General features: G+C 42.9%; 1 protein-coding gene across 3 annotated transcripts in view; it reads right to left on the bottom strand.

The window, feature by feature from the left end:
- The window catches only part of NADK2 (NAD kinase 2, mitochondrial), a 32,949-nt gene extending 16,759 nt beyond the window's left edge, over positions 1 to 16,190 (bottom strand). For 2 of the 3 annotated variants that reach the window (XR_007780468.1, XM_030237123.2), the window contains exons 1-3: positions 15,740 to 16,189; positions 662 to 750; positions 221 to 309 (exon numbers count right to left, since the gene is read on the bottom strand). Coding sequence is in view for 2 of the 3 variants with exons in the window: in XM_030237123.2 (XP_030092983.2) it covers positions 221 to 309; positions 662 to 750; positions 15,740 to 16,084 (523 nt within the window). In the remaining variant the exon portion in view is untranslated. Of the gene's footprint in view, positions 1 to 220; positions 310 to 661; positions 751 to 15,739 lie in introns of all 3 variants that reach the window. The other variant, XM_050987001.1, reaches the window with a different exon arrangement.
- Positions 16,191 to 20,583: the final 4,393 nt, after the last annotated feature.

Genomic DNA, 20,583 nt, shown 5'->3' with positions numbered 1-20,583 from the left:
ATGCACAGGGGTTTACTTCCACAGGCTACAATTTTAGATACTAGAGGTAGACAAAGTGGTCATAACCACTGCTTTTTGTCAGATTTTCTGACAATTAGATTAGCAATTTGTTTTCAGAATGTGCATTATTTCCAGTTCCTTCAAACACTGCCAAGTATTTTTGAGAAACATATCTGTGAAAACATACTGAAACAAATACTTCCCTTCCATAAAGTCATACCTCCTGCTGATATAACAGCATCAGCCCACCGAACTGTCTCTTCATTATACTCTCGACGCTTAACAAGACGAACTTCTATCCTTTCATTCCTGTAAAGTTCAGAAAAAGTCTGAATTCTGTTATGTATTGTTCCTTGTCACAGCCTTCCAAAAAGCTGTCATGCAGCTAAGGAATAATTGCAGTCATATCTGGCTTAAAAACACTTGACACATAAATCCTGTACCACTTTCTGGTTTATTTTCAAGACAATAATAGAACATGCTAGTCAACTGAACTGAGCCAGTTCACATGACAGTTCTTTTAGGAATTACTGCTCATCTGCACCCCTCTCTTTTCAGTACTCTGTTTTATTAGCATTTGAAACAGGAGGCTTCCTTTTATTTCACACAATCCACAGATATTTGCACTGTGTCTGAAAACCTCACATCCATACATTCTTACCGTAAGCTGTCCACAACATGCTCCACATTTTTTGTATGAATGCGATGCCGTTCCAGCAGACCAGCATAGTTAGATCCCTTCAAGGCAAGCTGTAAGACACAAATGGTATTTGTAGAAGTTAGGTACAGTAAGTGCTCTTGAGCAATGCAAATAAAAGCTATAAAAAACCATTATTTTCTCTCAACAGAGTTATTTTTCTCTCAGCAGAGATACAATTATAAGCCCTCCATTAATTACATTTCTATATACACAGCAGTCAGGTTATATTGACTAGCTCATTAAGTGAATCAAATGGCCATAGAAGTCAAGAATCATGGAATACACAAATATGCAAACAAGCACACTACATTGACTTCCATGCAACTTCAGACACTTTGCTCCTCCTGAATCTCCCAACTGATTTAAAGTCTACAGGAATCCATACAATTATACTAACTATACTTCTGCCATGGGCTGAAACACCCAGTTAGCTCAAAATTGTGCTGTAGAAAAGACAGACAACAAAAAAAGCAATAGGAATGACAATTAAGGAAACAGAGCCTGAAACACCTCCAGCATTACCCTTCAAATTGTATTTGAGCTAAAATGGCAGATTGCCAAGTGCTGACAAAGGTGACATTTTCTCTGCAACAAAAAAAGCTTAAGGATAATCTACCTAATACCTTTGATACTGTTCCCTGGATTTTACAACACATTTGTCAAACAAGTAGATAACAATACAAAGACAAAATGTGTAGGTGCATTCTAGTCTCATCCGTCCTGGGAACTGGAGACTTTGAATACTCAATTAATCTCAACACACTCTTCAGACCATGGAAACATTTTACAGTTTATATAGATACAGTCATAAGCAAGCAGGTGAGATTACTGATTAGTTGCAGATTAGTTTTGCAACAAGTTTTTGTGTGAGTAATTCAGTCACCATATATTCTTTATCTTATTTTGCGGGGGGGGGGGGGGGGGGGGGGGGGGGGGGGAGGGCCTCATCTGGGGTTGATACTGATACTGCCAAATACATGTGTGTGTAGAGATAAAGAAAGTGAAAGGAAGAGGGTGCAAAGGATATTAAGCAAAAGGAGTCTATAAATACATTCGTAGTGAAAGTGAACCTGCTTTGAGCAGCTGGCTCCTGATGCTCCTTCTAGCCTGAATTAATCTACAATTATACTGTCACTGCTTCCTTTACCCTGAACAGTTAAAACCAATTTATCAGCTGAGAAACAGAACTTCTCCTAGAGTTCGTCCAGAGGAATTCATCTGTGCCAGAAGCTCTAAACAGCTACTTCCAGCAATTTATTCAAGTGCCTTTATTCAAAGTTTTAAACCATTCCAAGAGAAAGTGGTGCCAGACAGCCTTGCCTAATCCCATTTTCATAGACTTCTCAACTCCAGAGAGAAGTGGACTGTCAGGATATGACAGTTGAAGTCAGCCACAATCCAATACCCATGAAATGAAATCTTTACTCATCTGACACCTATTCATGTCAAGAAATCCAACCATGAGCTAAGCACATGAGATGGACTAGGCACCAAAGTAGTTACAGACAAGGATGTAACTGGCTGCTCTGGGAACTGCATTGCTGTTCCGCTCAGTGTATTTACAATTAACAATTAACTTGCAGGAACATTTTAAAATCTTCAGGTGGTCTTAGAGCCGGGATCAGGAAACCACTTCCAATAGAGACTCAGAGGCTTCCAGGATGTATCAACAGCACTTAATGAAGACAGTGAAAGCAGCTGCCTGCCAGCTATGCATGATCACACACAGACATGTGTGGATGATCAGAAAACATCCAGATAAATATTGCAGGTTTTTCCAAAGCTTGTTTGCATTGGTTTACTGGGATACTGGGTGTTATGTACCATTAATTGCCTCACACACTTAAATCCTCTGTTTCTACTCCTGAGCTACAATGCCTGTACACCCCAGACATCTCTTGGTCTTGCAGAGTCCATGGTGTTACACTGGAAACTTGAACAATGCCCCTGTGGGCTCTGGGGAGTGAAAGATTACACAGGGCTATGCTAGTTACAGCACAGCCCATTGTCAGGTCTGCTGTCAGCCTCCCATCATCCACTTGGAGGGGAAAGGAAATGGTAGAAAGGAAAAGAGGTATTTGTCTCCCACAGACAACTGCTGCTGAGCAGCACAGGTCTAATTTGCTAGAAGAATTTTCAATTCCAAATACAAAGCACAAATTCACCTTGCCTTACCACAAGAACAAGAAATCCACAATCAATTTCCAAAAAACACCATTACTAAAATCAGGGATCCTCTAGAATTCTCTGCAGCAAATTAAACAAGCACCTGACAAGCAGACTGCTGCAACAGCACCCTTTTTTCAGACTGCTGTTAGTTCCACACAAAATAGAAAACACAAACTCCATCTTGCAATTTTATGTACCTCATTTATTTGGCTAATTTGTCAGCATGCTATCTTTCAACTTGATGGAAGAGAGCTTTTATCTCAGAACAATAACAATGTAATATTCTCTGTGTGATCATTTGCAGGTTTTTAAGCCATCAACATCAGTGGTAAGCCAACAGCTAGCATTTCCCTGGCTTCCATGGACCAGGAAGAAGAGGTATGGGTAGAGCCACTGCTATGGAACAGAGTCTGTTCTGTAACTTACATTTGCCATAGCTGATTTAAATTATTTCATCAACAGCTTCAGAAAACAGAAGAGGTTTCCCAGCAAATAAACTATCAGTATTCTGACAACAGGATGAACCATTTCAGCAGCGCTGTAGAACAGGCATTGAATGCGTAGATCTCCTCCTTGAATTTAGCTCTAGAACTAGTACACATTACTAAGCAAAAAAAATGAAAAGTTATGGCCATAAGTTTAAATGGCTATGCTACATTTATGGAGTTATTAAATTGTCCTGATTTGCAAAAGGCTCCAGAGATTACAACAGTCTGTTCATCTCCAGCCTCATTCTCTGTGTTCAGAGATAACTTGCAAGTTCATTAATCTAAGAACTCACAAAGGGGAAGCCCAACTGAGCCTGACCACAGTCAAGTATTTCCAACAGGAACGCTAATCAGCAGCTGCTCTCACTCAACTACTCTGAAAAACCAGAGAAGTGCCTATAGTCCTTGTAGTCAGAAGCACAGAATCACGGAGTGGCTGAGCTAGTACAAACCTCTGGTCCAACCCCAAGCTCAAGCAGGGCCACCTGAATCCACCTGTCCAGATCCAGATGGCTTTAGAATATCTTCACAGATGGAGCCTCTACCACATCTCTGGGCAATCTGTGCCAGTGTCCAGACACAGTGAAAAGAGTGTTCAGATAATGTTCAGACAACCATACCTGTATTTCACTGCTTCTGTTCCTGCCTCATATCCAGCACCTCAGTGCCACACTAAAACTATTTCTAATGCAAAGTGTAAGACCAAACTGAGACCAGTACCTGCTTTTTATTTCAAAAGAGCTGAAGACAAAGATCAGGCAGTCCAGTTGATGTGTGCATGATCACCTCCCTAAAGAGCCTTGAAGACACTTGGGACGTACAGACAGCACAAGGACAGCCTGGCTCCCGAGCCCGGTCATTAAGACAGGCCCCCAAACCTATGCAAGGCTTGGCTTTTGTCAACTGACTCCTCAAAAAGGCACAGAGGCATTAGATTCTGCATGAAGACAACTTTCAAGCTCCTCTTCCTTTCGAGGAACCTCTGATTTACAATTAAGCCTGTTAATCTGACCTTAATACTACAAAAAATAAAATGCAAGATATATATATATATATATATATATATATACACAAGAGCTATTCTCGCAAAAAGTGCATTAGCATATAAAAACAAAGACAAATTGATCAAATACATTCAGGCACAACTCCAGTAGTAGTCTTAAACCTCACAGCAGAAATGCAATACAAAGTAGGTTCCCAGAAGAGCTTGTAGTGGAAAACATACTTGGGGAACAAAACATTTCCTTTGACTAGAGCTATTTTTCCTTAGACTAAAGGAGGAAAGGTCTAAATCAAATATCTAAGAATAGCTCTTCTTGAATATCCTGGCCTGATCCTTCTTTAAGGAAAGGATGTTTTTTCACAAAGTTCCTCTAACAGTCACTTATTCAAGGGACTTTTGCTTGACTGCCTTCCTTCTGTAGTCTAAGCCTGCGCCTCTGGCAAGTCCTAACTCATTTAGTTTAAACTATGGGTCTGCTGTCCTTTAGTAATGTTTGCCCTGCAGGAACAAGGCTGCACAACAAGGACAAGGCTTCTAGACACAAATACAGAAGCCAACACAAAGCCAAGAAACATCAGAATACCCATTGTTGTCTACATATGTGGTTTATGACTCTTGATTCAGAAAATGGGAAAAGAAAAGCCATAGCTGAGTCCTACTGGCATTGCTCATTAAGCATTAGGACAAAAGAGTGTGTTCTCTCAATATAATAACATAGATAATGTCTGGAGTGAATTTGTCAACTGAGCACCTTCTGCAACTCATTCTAGCAGAATCACAGAGTGATTTGGGTTGGAAGGAACCTTAAAGGTCATCTAGCTCCAGCCACCCTGTTCTAGACAGGGACACATTTCACTAGACCAGGTTCATTAGAGCTCCATCCAATCTGAACTTGGACACTGACGGATGGTGCATTCACAAGTTCTTGGGCAACCAGTGTCTGAGCCTCCCCACCCTTAAAGAACTTCTTCCTAACAGCTAAGCTGGATCTTCCCTCTTTCAGTTTAAAGCCACTCCCTTCATCCTATCAATACACTCAGTGACAAAAGGTCCCTGTTCAGCTTTCCTGTGGAGTCCCTTCAAGTACTAGGAGGTGCTACAAGCTCTCCTCAGAGCCTTCTCTTCTCAAGGCTGAACAGCTCAAACTGTCCTGTCCTCATAGAAGAGGTGCTCCAGCCCCATGATCATCTTTGTGGTCCTACCCCAACATGTCCAGTAAGGTTAAATTGAACTTTTCAGATGTACTTTGGCCTTATATGTATGCATATATAATCTTATTAATAGGTTTATGCTTAATTTACAGCACCAACCTTCATGCAGTCTTAAACTGCACCAGGGTGGAGTTAATACCAATCATTTGTTTTACCACTGCTGGCCATTGAGGAGTTAAAGTAAATGTCTGACTAGAAAGAAGAAAAAAAAGGGGGAAAAAATGAAAAACAAAAACAAAACCAAAAAAACCAAACCAAAACAAAAAAAACCCCTAACAACAAAAAGCATAGATCTAGAAACAATTACTCTCTCAAATTTCTGTAATAAACTTGCCCACACATGCACTCCAGCTGGAAAACAAGAACAGATCACTGCTTTACAATCTACCTAACTTCTACAGAAAGAACCACCAAGCAATACTAACGGATTTAGAGATCGACAGCTGAATAGAAAAAAATTGAATTTTAAACTCAAGACAAAAATACAATGAGCACTAACACAGCAATCTGTTTCTAAGCAGAGTATGGCACTTTAAGTCCTGTATTTCCAGAAATTGTCCCTTGAGATTTAACCATGTGTCCCGAGTATAGACAGTTAGTGTTCAGTTTTGTTCTGCTTAAAAGAAACAAGATCTTGACAGACTTATAGAAAAAATATTTTTCTTAATACATTAGTTACAACTAGAACAGCTTTGAATATAGGACGTGTTTCAAGCCATACACTTCTTTTAGCATTCCTGACTAAACTTGACTTTCATTCAAAACTTCCTTAATTATCAAAGACTGTCAATCTACAAGCAAGTAATTATCCTATGTTCTAGTGTTAACTAGTTAAGACAAAGCTTGATCTGTCATGCTAAAAACAAATGCAGTTTTTCTCACAGGTCAGGCATACACTAAACTTCTGGATTTCTTAGGAGCTCTAATGAAATATTAAGCTTCTCTATTTCAAAATAAAAAAATAATCCACATACAAGTACACTGGATTAAAGCATGGTTCATCTTCTGAATCTTAGATATTAAAATGCCAGCAACAAAATAGATAATCAAACTGAGCAGCTAGCCTTAGCAGAACTTGCCCAACAGGAATCTGTACCTTGGAGACCCATTTCAAGTGTCCCACAGAAAAGGGTCTCCTAGGGCAGGCACAGCAAGCTTGAACCACAATGCTAAATGGTTAATGTTTTTATCAGCCATCAGCTGGACCTGATGGGGGAGCTGAATTTGGTGGCTGTACCCAATAGATACCCAGGTTTGCACATGACAGCACACCTACCCTCAACTTATAACTTACAACAAGTACCATTTGTGAGCTTCAACTGCTGTATTCACACCTGTGACAGCACGTTTGCAGACAACACCAAGATGTGGTGCAGTCGATACACTGGAGGGTGGAAGTGCCATCCATGGAACCCTGACAGGCTTGAGGGCTGGGTCTGTACAAACCTCAAAAAATTCAACAAGGACAATGCAAGAGGCTGCACCCGGATTGGGGCAGTACCAATACTGGCTGTGGGATAAAGGGATTGAGACCAGCCATGGAGAAGGACTGGAAGGTGCTGGTAAATGAACAGCTGGACATGGCTCAGCAATGTGAGCCACAGCCCAGAAAGACACCCCAGGCTGCATCCAGAGCCCTGTGGGCAGCAGTGGAGGGAGGGGATTCTGCCCCTCTGCTCTGCTGAGACCCACCTGGGGCACTGCATCCAGCTGTGGGCTCCCAGCATGGGAAGGGCATGGACCTGTTGGAGTGAGTACAGAGGAGAGACACAAAAATGATCAGAGGGCTGGAGAAGCTCTCCTGTGAAAACAGTCTGAGAGAGATGCTTAATATTACTCCTTTCAGAAGCTGCCTGACTTCTTAAAAGGGGAAATGTGGTCTAATTGTTCTTGCATTAGAAATAGTAAATGCATTATCAGATTTCATATAGTTTGCCTATAGATAAAGACTCAAGACAGTAAAGCCACCATATTTAGGAAAAAACATAGTAAAATATAAGTATTTATTGAAAAATTCCAGACTTATTCAATAACCACATTTGATAAGTCACTGTCTTAATGTGGCACGTTGACCCTGACTGGCTGGATGCCAGGTGCCCACCAAAGCTGCTCTTATCACACACCTTCACAATGAGATAGGAAAGACAAAATATAAGGAAAGGCTCACAAGTTGAGATAATGACAGGAAGAGATTATTCACCAGTTACCATCCCAGACTAAACAGACTCAGCTTTTGGAAATGAATTGAATTTATTATGAATCAAAATCAGGGCAGGATAATGAGTAGTAAAACAAATCTTAAAAACACCTTCCCTCCATCCCTCCATTTGCCCTAGCTCTCCCTCCTCCCCCCTCAGCAGAAAAGGGACATGAGCATGGGGGATAAAGTTAGTTTGTCTCAAGTTGTTTTGGACACTGCTCAACTAGAGGAGCTCTTTCCCCTGCTCCTGTCTGGGCTGGAGATATCCATAGGAGATAACTTTCAAAAAGCTTCTCCAGCATAATTCTTTTCCATAGGCTGCAGCTCTCCCAAGACTGCTCCAGTCTGGGTCCTCCCCAGGGTACAGTCCCTCAGGAACAGGCTGCTCCACTGTGGGCCCACAGGTCCTGCCAGGGAACCTGCTCCAGTGGGCTGCTCTCTCCACCACCCACAGGTCCTGCCAGGAGCCTGCTCCAGCACAGGCTTCCCGTGGGGTCACAGCCTCCTTCAGGCACACCCACCTGCTCTGGTGTGGCTCCTCCAGGGGCTGCAGGTGATCTCTGCTCCCCCCTGGACCTCCCTGTGCTGCAGCTGCCTCACCAAGGGCTGCACCAGGGGCTGCAGGGGAATCTCTGCTCTTGTGCCTGGAGCAGCTCCTGCCCCTCCTCCTTCATTGGCCTTGTGTCTGCAGAGCCGATCCTCTCACATATTCCCGCCCCCCTCCGAGAGCAATTATATTTGCACAGTAATTTTTTTCCCCTCTTAAATATGTTACCAACTGAGATGACAGTACCACCTCTAAATGGCTTGACCTGCACCAGTGAGTGTCCATCTTGGATCTGTCTAGCATTAGCTGTCAGACATGGAGGAAGTTTCTGGCAGCTTCTTACAGGAGCCACAGCTACTACTGAAACCTGGCCACACAAACCCAATACACTCAACCTTTTGCTATCGACAGGGCCAGTTTCACTACAATTACGTTGGCAGTACAGTTTGCAATTAATGTACAATAATACGGTGGATTAACCCATTTAGGGACACCCAGCTCCTTTAAGGGCCTGCAGTCCAGGTCAATCAATCAGACTTGCACAAGTGCTCTGAAACACTCTCTAAAGTGAACTTTACAATCAGTCTCAGTGAGCAGCTGCAGGTTCTGAGTGAACTTCAAATGCACTGGCATCAGATAACTTATTAGCTAAAAAATCCAATCCATAAAGGCACTGTTTTCAGGAAGGCTTAAATAATGAGTATTTATTTTAACTAAAGCATCAGAGAAACCAGTCAGGTTCCTGAAACAAACTCCTCCTGTGGATCAGAAGTACCAAGGCTCAGGTTTAAGCCTCCCACAAGGCCTTGAACACAAATCAAGTTTTCCAGTACAAAGTACTGTTGAGCTGCAAGTCATAGCATTAAATTCAATTCCTCCTCCCTTCCCAGTCTGGATTATTACATATTATACAGGCTCTATCTGCTTGCTTTTAAAAAAAATGTGCTGAGTTAACCAATGCAGTAAGTCAGTTCTTACCACACAAGAAAAGCAAGAATGCTGGAGTTACCTGACCAGCACTACTAACTAATTTACTAACTTGCTGTCAATTGCTCAGTATTTTTCACAATATTGTTCCTGGCTACTTGCTATGTTTCTACCAGTTTGCTGCACCACCCCTCATACCGCAGAAGTCCAGAGGACTACTTTAGCTAGGAATATTCTTTCCTTTTATTTTCCTCACTTTCTTCTTCAGTAATTTAGACCCCTCACTTTCATTACACTGTCAGGGCAAGCCTTCGATTGCTGCTGTACACTAATGTATCTTCTGTAGAATAATGACTATGAAGTATAGATATTGTAGCATTTTATATACCATTACTTCTGTAATAGCTGACTTAACTGCAACATTACATTCCTGAAGTTTTACAGAAATGCTGCTTTAGGGCAAGAGTTTGAGGCATACATGAAAAAAAGTTAAAATGCCATGAACTGTTTTCTTACTGTTGTTCATCCACTACATTAAAGCATTATTGTCATTTTAACCACATCTGAAGAATACACATAGTAGTTTGCAATTCAAGGCTAAGGCAGAGCAAATTGTTGTGTTAACTATAAACACTGGTAACTACTTTCTTCACTAAAAGATTTCTAGAAAACCTGTGCAATCCAGGCAATTCAATCATTCTCATTAGTTCAGCACAACACCAACATGATGCTGTAAATCACAACTAATGAAGCACTTAAAACCAGCAATAAAGTCACTTCCAAAAAGCAGCCTTCTTCACCTGTATAAAGCATAGTATGATTGGTAATACAGTCAAAGAAGTTTAATTTAGGTGAATTAAACCAAAATGCCCTATTTTTCTATCTATTTGCTATATGTGACTGAGTATACTTGAATGGTGTGCTAGAAAAACAAATCCTATGGAAAAAATAATTACTACATCACATTTAATTGTTTCCATCATTTTCCAGACCCCTCTTACAATAACAACATAGGAGGAACAATTTAATTAAGCAGATGCCAGTACAGTGACTTAACACTGATGCAAATATATCAAATTTCAAAGGTAAAGTTAAACAAATGAACATCATGTTTGTGAAACCTGAAAAGCATTTACACCCATCTCAGTTTCCAGTGGATTAGTTCAAAAATTTTATTTCTAAAAAAAAGGTGTCTTTAGCTTTATCTAATCCTAGTGGGATATAACCTGTGTCTTGAATTCTGTATGCTTAAAGTCACTAAATTGAGTTTGTACTTCTCCCTCTTTTCAGGATAAGGTAGAGAATAGTAGAGTACTAACAGCTTTAAAACCCTTTATATGCTCTGTAAAAGAACATCCACTGAAAAAATTCACGTTACAAGGTAAGAAGAGATGGGTAGTCTGAATTCAACAGAACAATGAAAAACTTCACAGTATCACCTCATTCATTTAGGACGTTTCTATTTAATATTCCGACCTTAAAATATAACCTGTACACCTGGATCCACAAAAGGACATGGGGTTAATTGCCCTCATACTTACTGATTTTCAGAAAAGCAACTTTTTTTAAGTTGTCTGCTAAATTATCAGATTTTATTTTAAAATTAGAATTCAGTTGAACTTTGAAGTTTGCATACTGCTTTTTCATTTGCTGCCTTCTTTGCATTTGCAAAAATCTCAGTATTCTGAAAATATTTGCATAGTACTTTCTAGATAAGTGTTTGAGAGGATCACAGGCATCAGTACTGAAGCACAGTCTTCTAAACCAGAAATCTAAGAACAAAATACCTGGATATTTTCCAAAATCATATCTTCAGGTGGTGGTATGAGAGTTCCACGCCTGTAACACTAGTACCCAGGAAAAGTAATTCAGAAGTGATACTGAAAGAGTATCTTTCACCATCTAATAAGAAAATAGCAAAGAATTTTTCAGTAATTAAAACTGAAAATCCATCACTTATCAAGTTAAAGGTAAAAGAGTACATTTGCCACAAGAAGTGGCATGAAAACTTTACTGCATGAGCTAGCAACAACTGATGCTGTACACATCTAAATTAGGAGCAGAAGGGTGGGAGGACAGTGTTCTGCTACAGACACGCCCCCCCCCCCCGCCCATCCTATCCACAGCTCTGCAGGGTTGTTTTGACACACAACATAGGAGCACCTGCTGAAGCTCACCTACCTGCTGGGCAACACTTCTTCCTTCCTTCCTGAACAGCCCTGCTCAGGATGTTGCTGCTGCCCTATGCATCACCTGTGCAAGTTCTCACTGGCCTCATTCAGGGAAAGCAATATCCTGACAACAGGTTACCTCTTCCCTACCCAGACACCACTTTTCTATAAAGCTGTATGAACTTCACATCACTGAGATTACCACCCTAGCAATTGCAGTGTCCAAGAGAGCCAAAACTTGTTCCAAACCTCCAACTTGCTCTCCCTCCCTGCTCCAAATAAAGAACCATAAACCAGCCATAACAATAAATCAGTATCAACTCTGGTCCTCACTGAACAACTTCCTTCCAATTAAGACCAAGACAAACATAACTTTTCATATGACAAGACATTTTCAGAGATAATTGGAATTGTGTATGAAATGTATTTGGACAGGTAAATTGTTCATCTTCCCTAAATACTTTACAGATGCAAAAAGTCAGCAAATTACCACATCTGCATTATCAAACAAAACAAAAACCAGAAGTCGGGAAACAAGCTCTATCTTTTACTCGGGCATTATATTCTCTTGGTTTATGTAAGGACAACAGCAGTGGTTCCTCTGCATGGATTTACTGAGAGTAAAATAAACAGAACATGAAACAGCCTTCAGTATTAGTTGACTACATCATTCATTTTTGTAACTAGTCATATTTAGATGCTAACCACAGTAAGATAGGTCACAAGAAATGCAAATTGCTGTCACTTCTGGTAAACAAACTGTAGGGACTTGGGAGAAAGATTAGTATAACTTAAAGGTGGTAACTGCAAGCTTTAGAAATCCAACAGCCCCTTAAGCTTCATAAAGCAAAGAGAGTGTTTAGTAGATCTGTAAAAGTAGCCCTTGCTCTCCATTTTTCCACCATTAGTTTTGCTCTTCTGCTGTCTGGACTGCTCCTTGACTTCTCCTATCTCTGTCTGCAGAGAGAAAGAATATCTGAGTTCTGGAATTGTGAACCTGCAGCTTTGACTTTGCAACATGTCATAGTGTTTGTATAATACAATTCACTTCGTGTCCAAAAGTAAGGCTACAGAAGGGTTATGCTACAGGTGCCCAGGGCCTTTATGGCTTATTAGAAATGTCAGCCAGTCACCTCCATTACTGGTATTCTGCTTCTTGAAGGATACTATGATTTATACTGTCTATATCATGGATAAAGACATATACTATGATCTGTATAATATTTTAGTACTTATTGGCATATGCCAATGATTCATCTTCAGCGTCCTTAAACATGGAACAAATCTCATCTCATCAGGATGTGTGCCCAAAGGCACCACCATTTCTGCATTAAGTTACTCACTGAATATTCAGCCTCAATACATAAACACACTGATTGAAACAGCTACATTCAGGATTGCTCGCCTGTCTTGGTGATCAGGCTGAACTGATTAAGCCCATAATTTTCATTAATTGTGCTATACTGATATCTGAAGTTTCCAAGTACAGACATCAGCTATCTTCTAGAAACTTGCAAATATCTCTTTTGCTCACAACAAGCAGGCAACAAACCCAGGTAAGGTTGCTCTAATCTAAACCTCCAACACTGCCTTGAAACTGAATTTCTGTATTTCATATAGCCAGTGTCTGGACATCTGAAGGTCCATGACAGAGGATGACAGCACTGTGCTCTTCCTTTGGTGCCAGCTCCCTTACACCACAAGTCTCCTCCAGGACCAACCAAGCCTGAGCCCCTACAACACAACCCCCACCACCAACACTCTGGGTCAGCCAGCAGCTCTGAGCATCAAAGGAGCCAAACCTCTCCCACACTCTTTCGCTTTCACTCTTTGCCTGTATCCCAGTCTGAGGCTTTCACATGAACACCCTGCCTTCCATACGGCCCTTCAACACAACCATGCTGCAAACCCAAAGATGCTGTGCCTGGGCTCATTTCTGAGATCAGCTGCCTTGGAGCAGTTTCTGAAGTCTCCCCAGGAGAAACAGAGACACAGGGAACATGGATTGCAGCTAACACCAGGGAGCAAAATGCATCATGTTCTCAAGCTGCCCACAATGGCACTGTGGGGGAAGGACACTTGACAGCAATCACTCTGCTACAAATTGATCACTCATCCAACAGTGAGGATGAGTCTTCTGAACCTTCACATAATATATTCAGTGAGGCTGCCATTAACTCAGTCTGAGGAAAAAAGATCTGAGACCAGAGTCACAGCAGAATGCAAATACTGAAATTTTTACAGGTTAGCTAAAAAAATTTAAGAAAGAAGCAGAAAGGATAATTCCTTTGCTCTCTTATTTTCTTTTTCAAAAACAAAATTCTGCCAAGACCTTTTCAATGTGTTCTTGCACAAATCTTTGTATTCCCGCCCATACAGCAAGAGCTTAACTCAATATTGCTACACACATAGTTAGGCAAGTTGGGCTTTGTCTACCTGGCGACACTAAGTTTTATTGCTTCAATTCCTCACAAGGCAGTATTTTAAGGGTAAAGGTAGATATTAAAAAAGCACCAGTTCTAGAAAAGAAATTCTAGAACTGTCACAAATACCAAATATATTTATTATGTACCTGCAAGTTTCTCCAAAAGGACAAACTCTAAGGTGTTTCTGCAATTATAATCACTCACTGAGTTCACAGTTACTCCTTTAAAAATGCATATTGAGAGCGACACAGGTTACCAATCATGCAAAATATGCACTCTCATGAAAAAAGAAACTGCAGCTACCACTACATTCAGTCATGAGCACCATTCAGTCATAAGGGCTGTGCAATACTGCTCACTGATTCAGCGTCCCAGTCCAGCCTGTACAGAAGCAGTTAGGGAAAAGCAACCAAACAAACCCAATCTGCTTTTCCTGGGCTTAACTGTACACTGAGGACAACCTTTATATTCAACAACAAAAACAATTTCTCACAAAGAGCTAAATGAAAAGAAAAAGTCTTACAGTAGAGCTGTGAGAGACCTTTTTTCCCCCCTAAAATGTGTATGAAAGGAAGTACTGGGACACTTCAGCAACAGGAAGCTACTTGAGAATCAACACAGACTGATATTCAACTTATCAAACTGTAATTGTAAAACATGTAAAAAATGTCTGGACAGGAATTCCATAGGAGGTAGAAGACCAACTGAAGCACATAGACATTGCTATAGATACTGTACATTTTATCCCTGCTTCTGTACAAAGCAAGGCTACACAGCCATTTGTCCTTGCCACGTAAGTTAAGCACATGTACCAGTGTAGTCTAAACGCTGCAAAGTAACAGAGATCTAAAATATTTCCAGCTGTAAGAGACAAAAGACTTGACAGACACAAACAAATCTGTGAACAAATTAAAGTAATGGACTTATCGAAAATAAAGGCATAAAAATATGAGCTCGTGACATGGATTTCACTGGCAGACTGCTGGCAGAAAAAGTAACTCCTGAAGGTTCCTTCTTTCAGCCCACCAGGGGCAGATGAACACGGGAAGACAGCTACCGGGTACAAGGAGAACTGGGCGAGGTCACTGAGCATGATGGAGATGAAAACAAGACACTGGGCACTCTCAGAGACAGTTGCTTTCCTTAGTATACCTTCAGTAATGGACCTTTACATTAAAGGTTTCTTAGAGACTAAAGAAAAAGGCTTTTCTAAAAACTGTAACAAGAAGGGTAGATCTGAGAGAGATTTGTCTGTCTGAATAGAGGAAAATACATAAAGAATGGAGTGATGGACGTGAGGCAAGAAAACGGAGGAAATGCCCATCAGTCCACGCTAAGGCATAGAGGGGACTTTTTGCAACCCTGCTTTCCTCAGCATGCACTTCTCTTATCGTTATACTACACACAGTAAGAAAAAGACTGCAGTTTGCTGAGGGCCACAGGAATCCCTCAGAGGGTAAAACCCAAACACGCTTACTACACAAGTCTCTGGGCAGCCTGCAAGCGATGAATGTCCAGAGGCGCCACTCGTGCCCCTCTCCAGGCCGTGCCGCTCAGCGGCTCCATCGGTATCAGGGGCCCGGGGAGGGAAGCGGCGGGAGGGCAGAGCCGCCGGCAGCAGGGGCAGAGCGCGGGGACAGAGGCCGCGACCCCGCTCACCTCCACGGCCGCCGGCTCCGCCCCACGCAGGCCCGGGGAACACCGGGGACACTCGGACACAGCGGCCCGGCGGCGCCGCCGGAGCCGCGTATCACCCCGGGAACCTCTCCGAAGTCGGGCATCACCCCGGTCGTCTCTCGCCGGAGGGAAGCATCACCCTGGTTATCCCCCCAACGCTGCTGCAGCCCCGCGGCAACGCCCTCGGTGTCCAGGACCGCCAGCCCCTCCCGCCGCTCACCAGCTGCTTCAGGTCCTCCTCAGAGAGCCCGGCGTAGCGGTATCTCTGCTGCTCGAACTCGTACCGCGTCGTCTTCACCACCACCGCCACCCGCGAAGGCCGGAACCCGCCCCCCGCCCCGCACGGCGCGGCCCCCGCCGCCCCCCGCCCGGCCGCCGCCGCCGCCGCCGCGGAGGGGCTCAGCCCGCCGAGCGCGAGTAGGCGCCGGTGAGCGCCGCCGAGCAGCGGCAGCCACGGCGGGGAGGAGGAAGCCGCCGTCCGCTGGCAGAGCAGCGCGGAGCGACGTGCTGCCGCCCGGCCGGCGAGGCGGAGGCGGCCGCAGGGAAAGACCCAAGAGGAGAACATCTCCCGGGCTCTGCGCCGCTCCCCGGGGCGGGTGCGGCGCTGCCGGCGGCGGCTACGGCCGCTCTGCGGCGGCGCCCGGCACACATGGCCCGGCCGCACCCGCCGCCCCGCCCTCCCCACGCGCAGCCGCCGGCGCCGCCAATGGGGAGATGCGCCGCCCGGTACCCGCCCCCTCGGGGGCGGGGCCTAGGAGCTATCTCCGGCGCGTGCGCCGTCCCCAACCAACCGGGGCACAGCGCCCTGCGCGCGCGTGCCCCGCCCCGCGCCCAGAGGGGAGAGCCGTCTGCGCATGCGCAGAGAAGAGCCATCGGCCGCTCCCCCACCACCCCTCCCTCCGCCTCCCGCCGGTCCCCGCCCGCGCCTGCTTGGCCCCGCCCCGCCTCCTGCCGGCGCCCGGGACGGGACGCGAGGCACGTAGGCGGCGCTCGGCGGATGTCCTCGCGCCCGGCCCCCCGGGCGCCGTAAGGGGTGCGGGACCGCCCCCCGCCGTGAGGGGACAGTGACAGTATCCCCCGTGCTTCCCGATGCTCCCCAGTGCTCCCTGTGTCCCAGGGCTCAGTTGCAGTACCGCCGGTGCTTCCAGTGCCCCAAAGTGTTCCCAGTACACGCCCCCACAGTGTTCTGTGTCCCAGGGGACAGCGACAACGCCACCAGTACTCGGCTAGTACTCTTAGTGTCCCGGGAGGCAGCGATAGTATTAAAGAGATAAAGAGGGAGAAATTACTTGGTCTTAGGTCGCGTGTGTACAAATCTCACGTGTTGCTGCTTCTGTCCTCGGCCTTTGTGATGGCTTTACAGCACCGTAGAAAGGCAAATACGAACTGATAATGGTGCATTAGCGAAACTTCAGATAGCTTTGGGGAGTACACGGGAATTCTGAGACCAAGCAGTGTTCTGAGAGTAACCAGTGTCCCCCGGACCCCGCGGGACAGCGAGCGCGCTCTCACTACTGGGGACATGACGCCCCGTCGGAGCAGGGGGCTGCGGGGCCGGCACCGCGCGGGCTGCGGAAGGAAATCAGGTGGGATTGCCCGGCTGTGGGCTGGCCTGCTTCCCTGGGAAACTGGCGGGGGAGGAGAAAAAACGTTCGGAAAATAATTCAGAAAGGTAGGAAAACAGGGCACGTGCTGTGTTTTAGAAGGACTGAATACTGCATCTGGTGCGGAGAACTGGTGATATACATGTAGCTTTAAAGCTCCTTTTGTTATCCACGCCTGTTCTGATCTTCGTGGCATTTGCCAGTGTCCGGAAAGGCGGAAAGACCTGTCCGCTGTTGCGAGACAGCGTCTGGCGAGTCCAGGTTAAAAAAAAAAAAAAATTAAATTATCGATCCTGAGTTACTTTTTAATACTGTAAGGAAGCTGTCCAGAAGTTCTGTGGGGATTTGCATGGTTATCAATAACTGCATGCGCAGGCGTCGGCTGCCACAGACGGTCCTTCTGCACTGAAGGCTTCACTTAGACACGCTTTTCTCATTACTCACCTTGTTCCTCATCTCCCCTGGGGGAAGGGATTGAAGCAGCAACTCCTGCCTGTCAATGCAGCACTCCCCTACAGTGCTCTGCCAGTAGTCTTAGGAAATAAGCATAGCTGCAGCCATTCTGCTCTTCCCACAAAACAAAGGCTCTCTCCAGACTTTGCTGGTGGGTAGGCGGATTTTTTTGTCCGCTGATTAGCTTAGCCTTGAAGGAAAATATCACAAAACAGATTACCAGGAAACCAATTAAACATAAGTAATTCCCTTGCTAACCAGAAAATGCCTCATTCTGTATAACCATTAACTTTAAGGTTGTACAAAGCAGTAGGTAATACAACATCCTGGAGACCTAAAAGATATAAGAGATTTCGAAAATTTATGACTCTGTTTTGAATGGTATCTATTTCATAACTTAGTTGACCATTTAGCTGCTCCTCTAAGATTTTGTGCTTTGTGCGTTATCTATTTATATTGAATTGTTTTGATTTTTGAAAACTAAATCAGCTTCAACCATTAAGTTTGAGTATGGAACAGTATTTTATTCTGAAGTCATGCAATTATCATGTTATGGTCTTTTGAATTAATTCCCACAGCAATCTTATAAGCATAAAATATGAAATATGTATTTTAAAATGTAAATTCAAATCAGTAGATAATTAAAGTTCTGGAAACAATGCAGAAGCATGGACTATGAAGTGATTAATCCATAGTTCCCAGAAGGAAGTCTCTGATAGGCTAGCTATTTGTCAGAGTACACAGATATCTCATTGTCTTTGTGGAAAAAGATTTAAACTTTCTATAATATATGAAATACATATGTTACAGAAAGTTCATAAAGATGAAAAAAACCCCAAACCTTACAGTTTGCATCTTTACAAATGGACATACTTACAAAATGTTCATTAGACACTAACCCTTCACTCACTACAATTCTTGATTTGAACATACACCTGATATACAGCAAGAAGATACAGATATCTGTCAAATGACCCTTTACCTATTTTGAGATATATTCAGTTTGTGACATATAACATGTCTTCATGCCCCATTTTCAATTACTTTAAAACAATATACCCAGTAGAATAAGGGACAGATTAATTCATGCAAAATTAAACAAATAAATATAGGTATTTAAACCTGGTATCCTCGTAGGACACAAATAATGGACTAGGAGTGAATTTCCACTGTAATAACCTTTTGAACCCCTCACTGACCAAAACCAACTTTAGTTTGGTCACAGAGTAATTAAAAATTCTTCATGGAAACAGATGCCTCAATACTGCCTGAAGTTAGAAAAATGCTTCAGAGAAATGCCCATTTTAGATACCGAGGAGTTATAAAACATGGTGTACATTTCAAGACATAAATCCATAGGAAACCAAGCATCCTTAGCTCTAATAAGTTATATTGTGAACTTTAAAAAATACCTAGGTAATACACAAAATATTCCGTGTAACAAAGTAACTGGAAAAAATTCTACATAAATAATAAATTATTCCCTAAACTATTTATCTAGCTGTAAAGCTGGCCATGCACAACTGTGCCAGCTGTTTTATCTAAGATAATCTCCATATGTATCCTGTTTTCACCCAAAAGAATGTATGTGTTGCTTGTAGTGCAGTTACAATGTGGGACAACTACTAATTTCTACTCTTTCTTGAAGTTTTTGAATAATGCCTTCTTGTGATAGTTTAATTAATACCCAGTCTATAATTAACTTATCCAATTATTTGCATTGTCTAGACTTTCTCTATGTAACCCTCAATGCTACTGGTAATGGAAAATGATTGTGGTTTGCTTGTGTTTATAATGGTGATGCTGTCAGTGTTAGGTGCATGCACAGGGGACAAGGTAAACATACCATCACTGTAACATTTCCTAAATCCAAGTCCTCAGATTTTGAGGCCAGCTGACTGCAGCTGTTAATTCTGATAATCCAGAGGAAAACTCCAGACTAAAGCTTAGAGAGCGTCGCTCATGCAAAACATCAGAGTCCTACAAGGCACGTACATGAACGTATTAGCAAGTGTAGTCTGATAGAATTTCTGATCCAGATCCCTGTCCATGTGCTTGCACTTCGCTTGCAATGTATGTACCCTCATTAATTGCAGAATTGAGTCATGTAATTTAGTCATGTAATTAGTTTCAGAAACTCCAAATTACAAAATCAAGGAAGAAGCTTAAGGAAAAGTATAGTAAGTACAACTATTCTTATCAATGCAAATTACTGATTTTTTTTTTACACAAAACCAATGAGAAGAGCAAGCTTTCTTGTCCACACTTCCATTAGAACATATCTTAATTATCAGAAATTTACTTTTCTACTTTTCTTCCCGCTCTTTGCTTATGCAAAGCAAACTAGACCATCCCTCAAGTGGTCTAATACAATTAACTTCAGCATTTCAGAAGCAATTTGAATATGCTCAAACAGCTTCAGACAAATTATTTTGTACTAATAACTTTTGCTCTTGTGAAACACAAACTGTTCTCATTTGAAGTCCACTTTTTAGACAGAGAACTGCTGTAGAATGGGCTGTGCATGCTTTTTCTAAGTTTTCCGCCAGCACAGCCCTGTGGTGAGGCCTCTAAAACCAATCTAAGGGAAATGAGGATGCTCTTTCCCTCCCTGTCCATGTCATACTGGCTGTCACTAGCAGTGAAAGCAAACATGCTAGTTTTTCCTGTATTTATTTATTCAATAGAGATATTACCTAACTCTTAACTTCATACAGTCTGCCAAAAGTATTTCAGAGGTCACGAAAGAGCATGACATAAAAACCTGAGGGACAAGATTTATGAAGGAATACAAACACCTCCAGAATGCAAAGTAGGACAATCAGTCTGTCCCATCCAAGATTCTGCTAGATCTTCCTGATCTTAGTAGAATATATTATTATTATTATTAGGAACTGTTAGTTTGCCCTCCTTGGGAAAATTACTACTGTATGAATATATAAGATCTTCCAGCTCTACATCCCTTATGTATATAAATTCATCACTGGGGTTTCTCATAGATAGAAAT

This window comes from Serinus canaria, chromosome Z (assembly GCF_022539315.1).
Source record: "Serinus canaria isolate serCan28SL12 chromosome Z, serCan2020, whole genome shotgun sequence".
NCBI classification, from domain to species: Eukaryota; Metazoa; Chordata; class Aves; order Passeriformes; family Fringillidae; genus Serinus; species Serinus canaria.
This window is presented reverse-complemented; position numbering and strand designations above follow the sequence as displayed.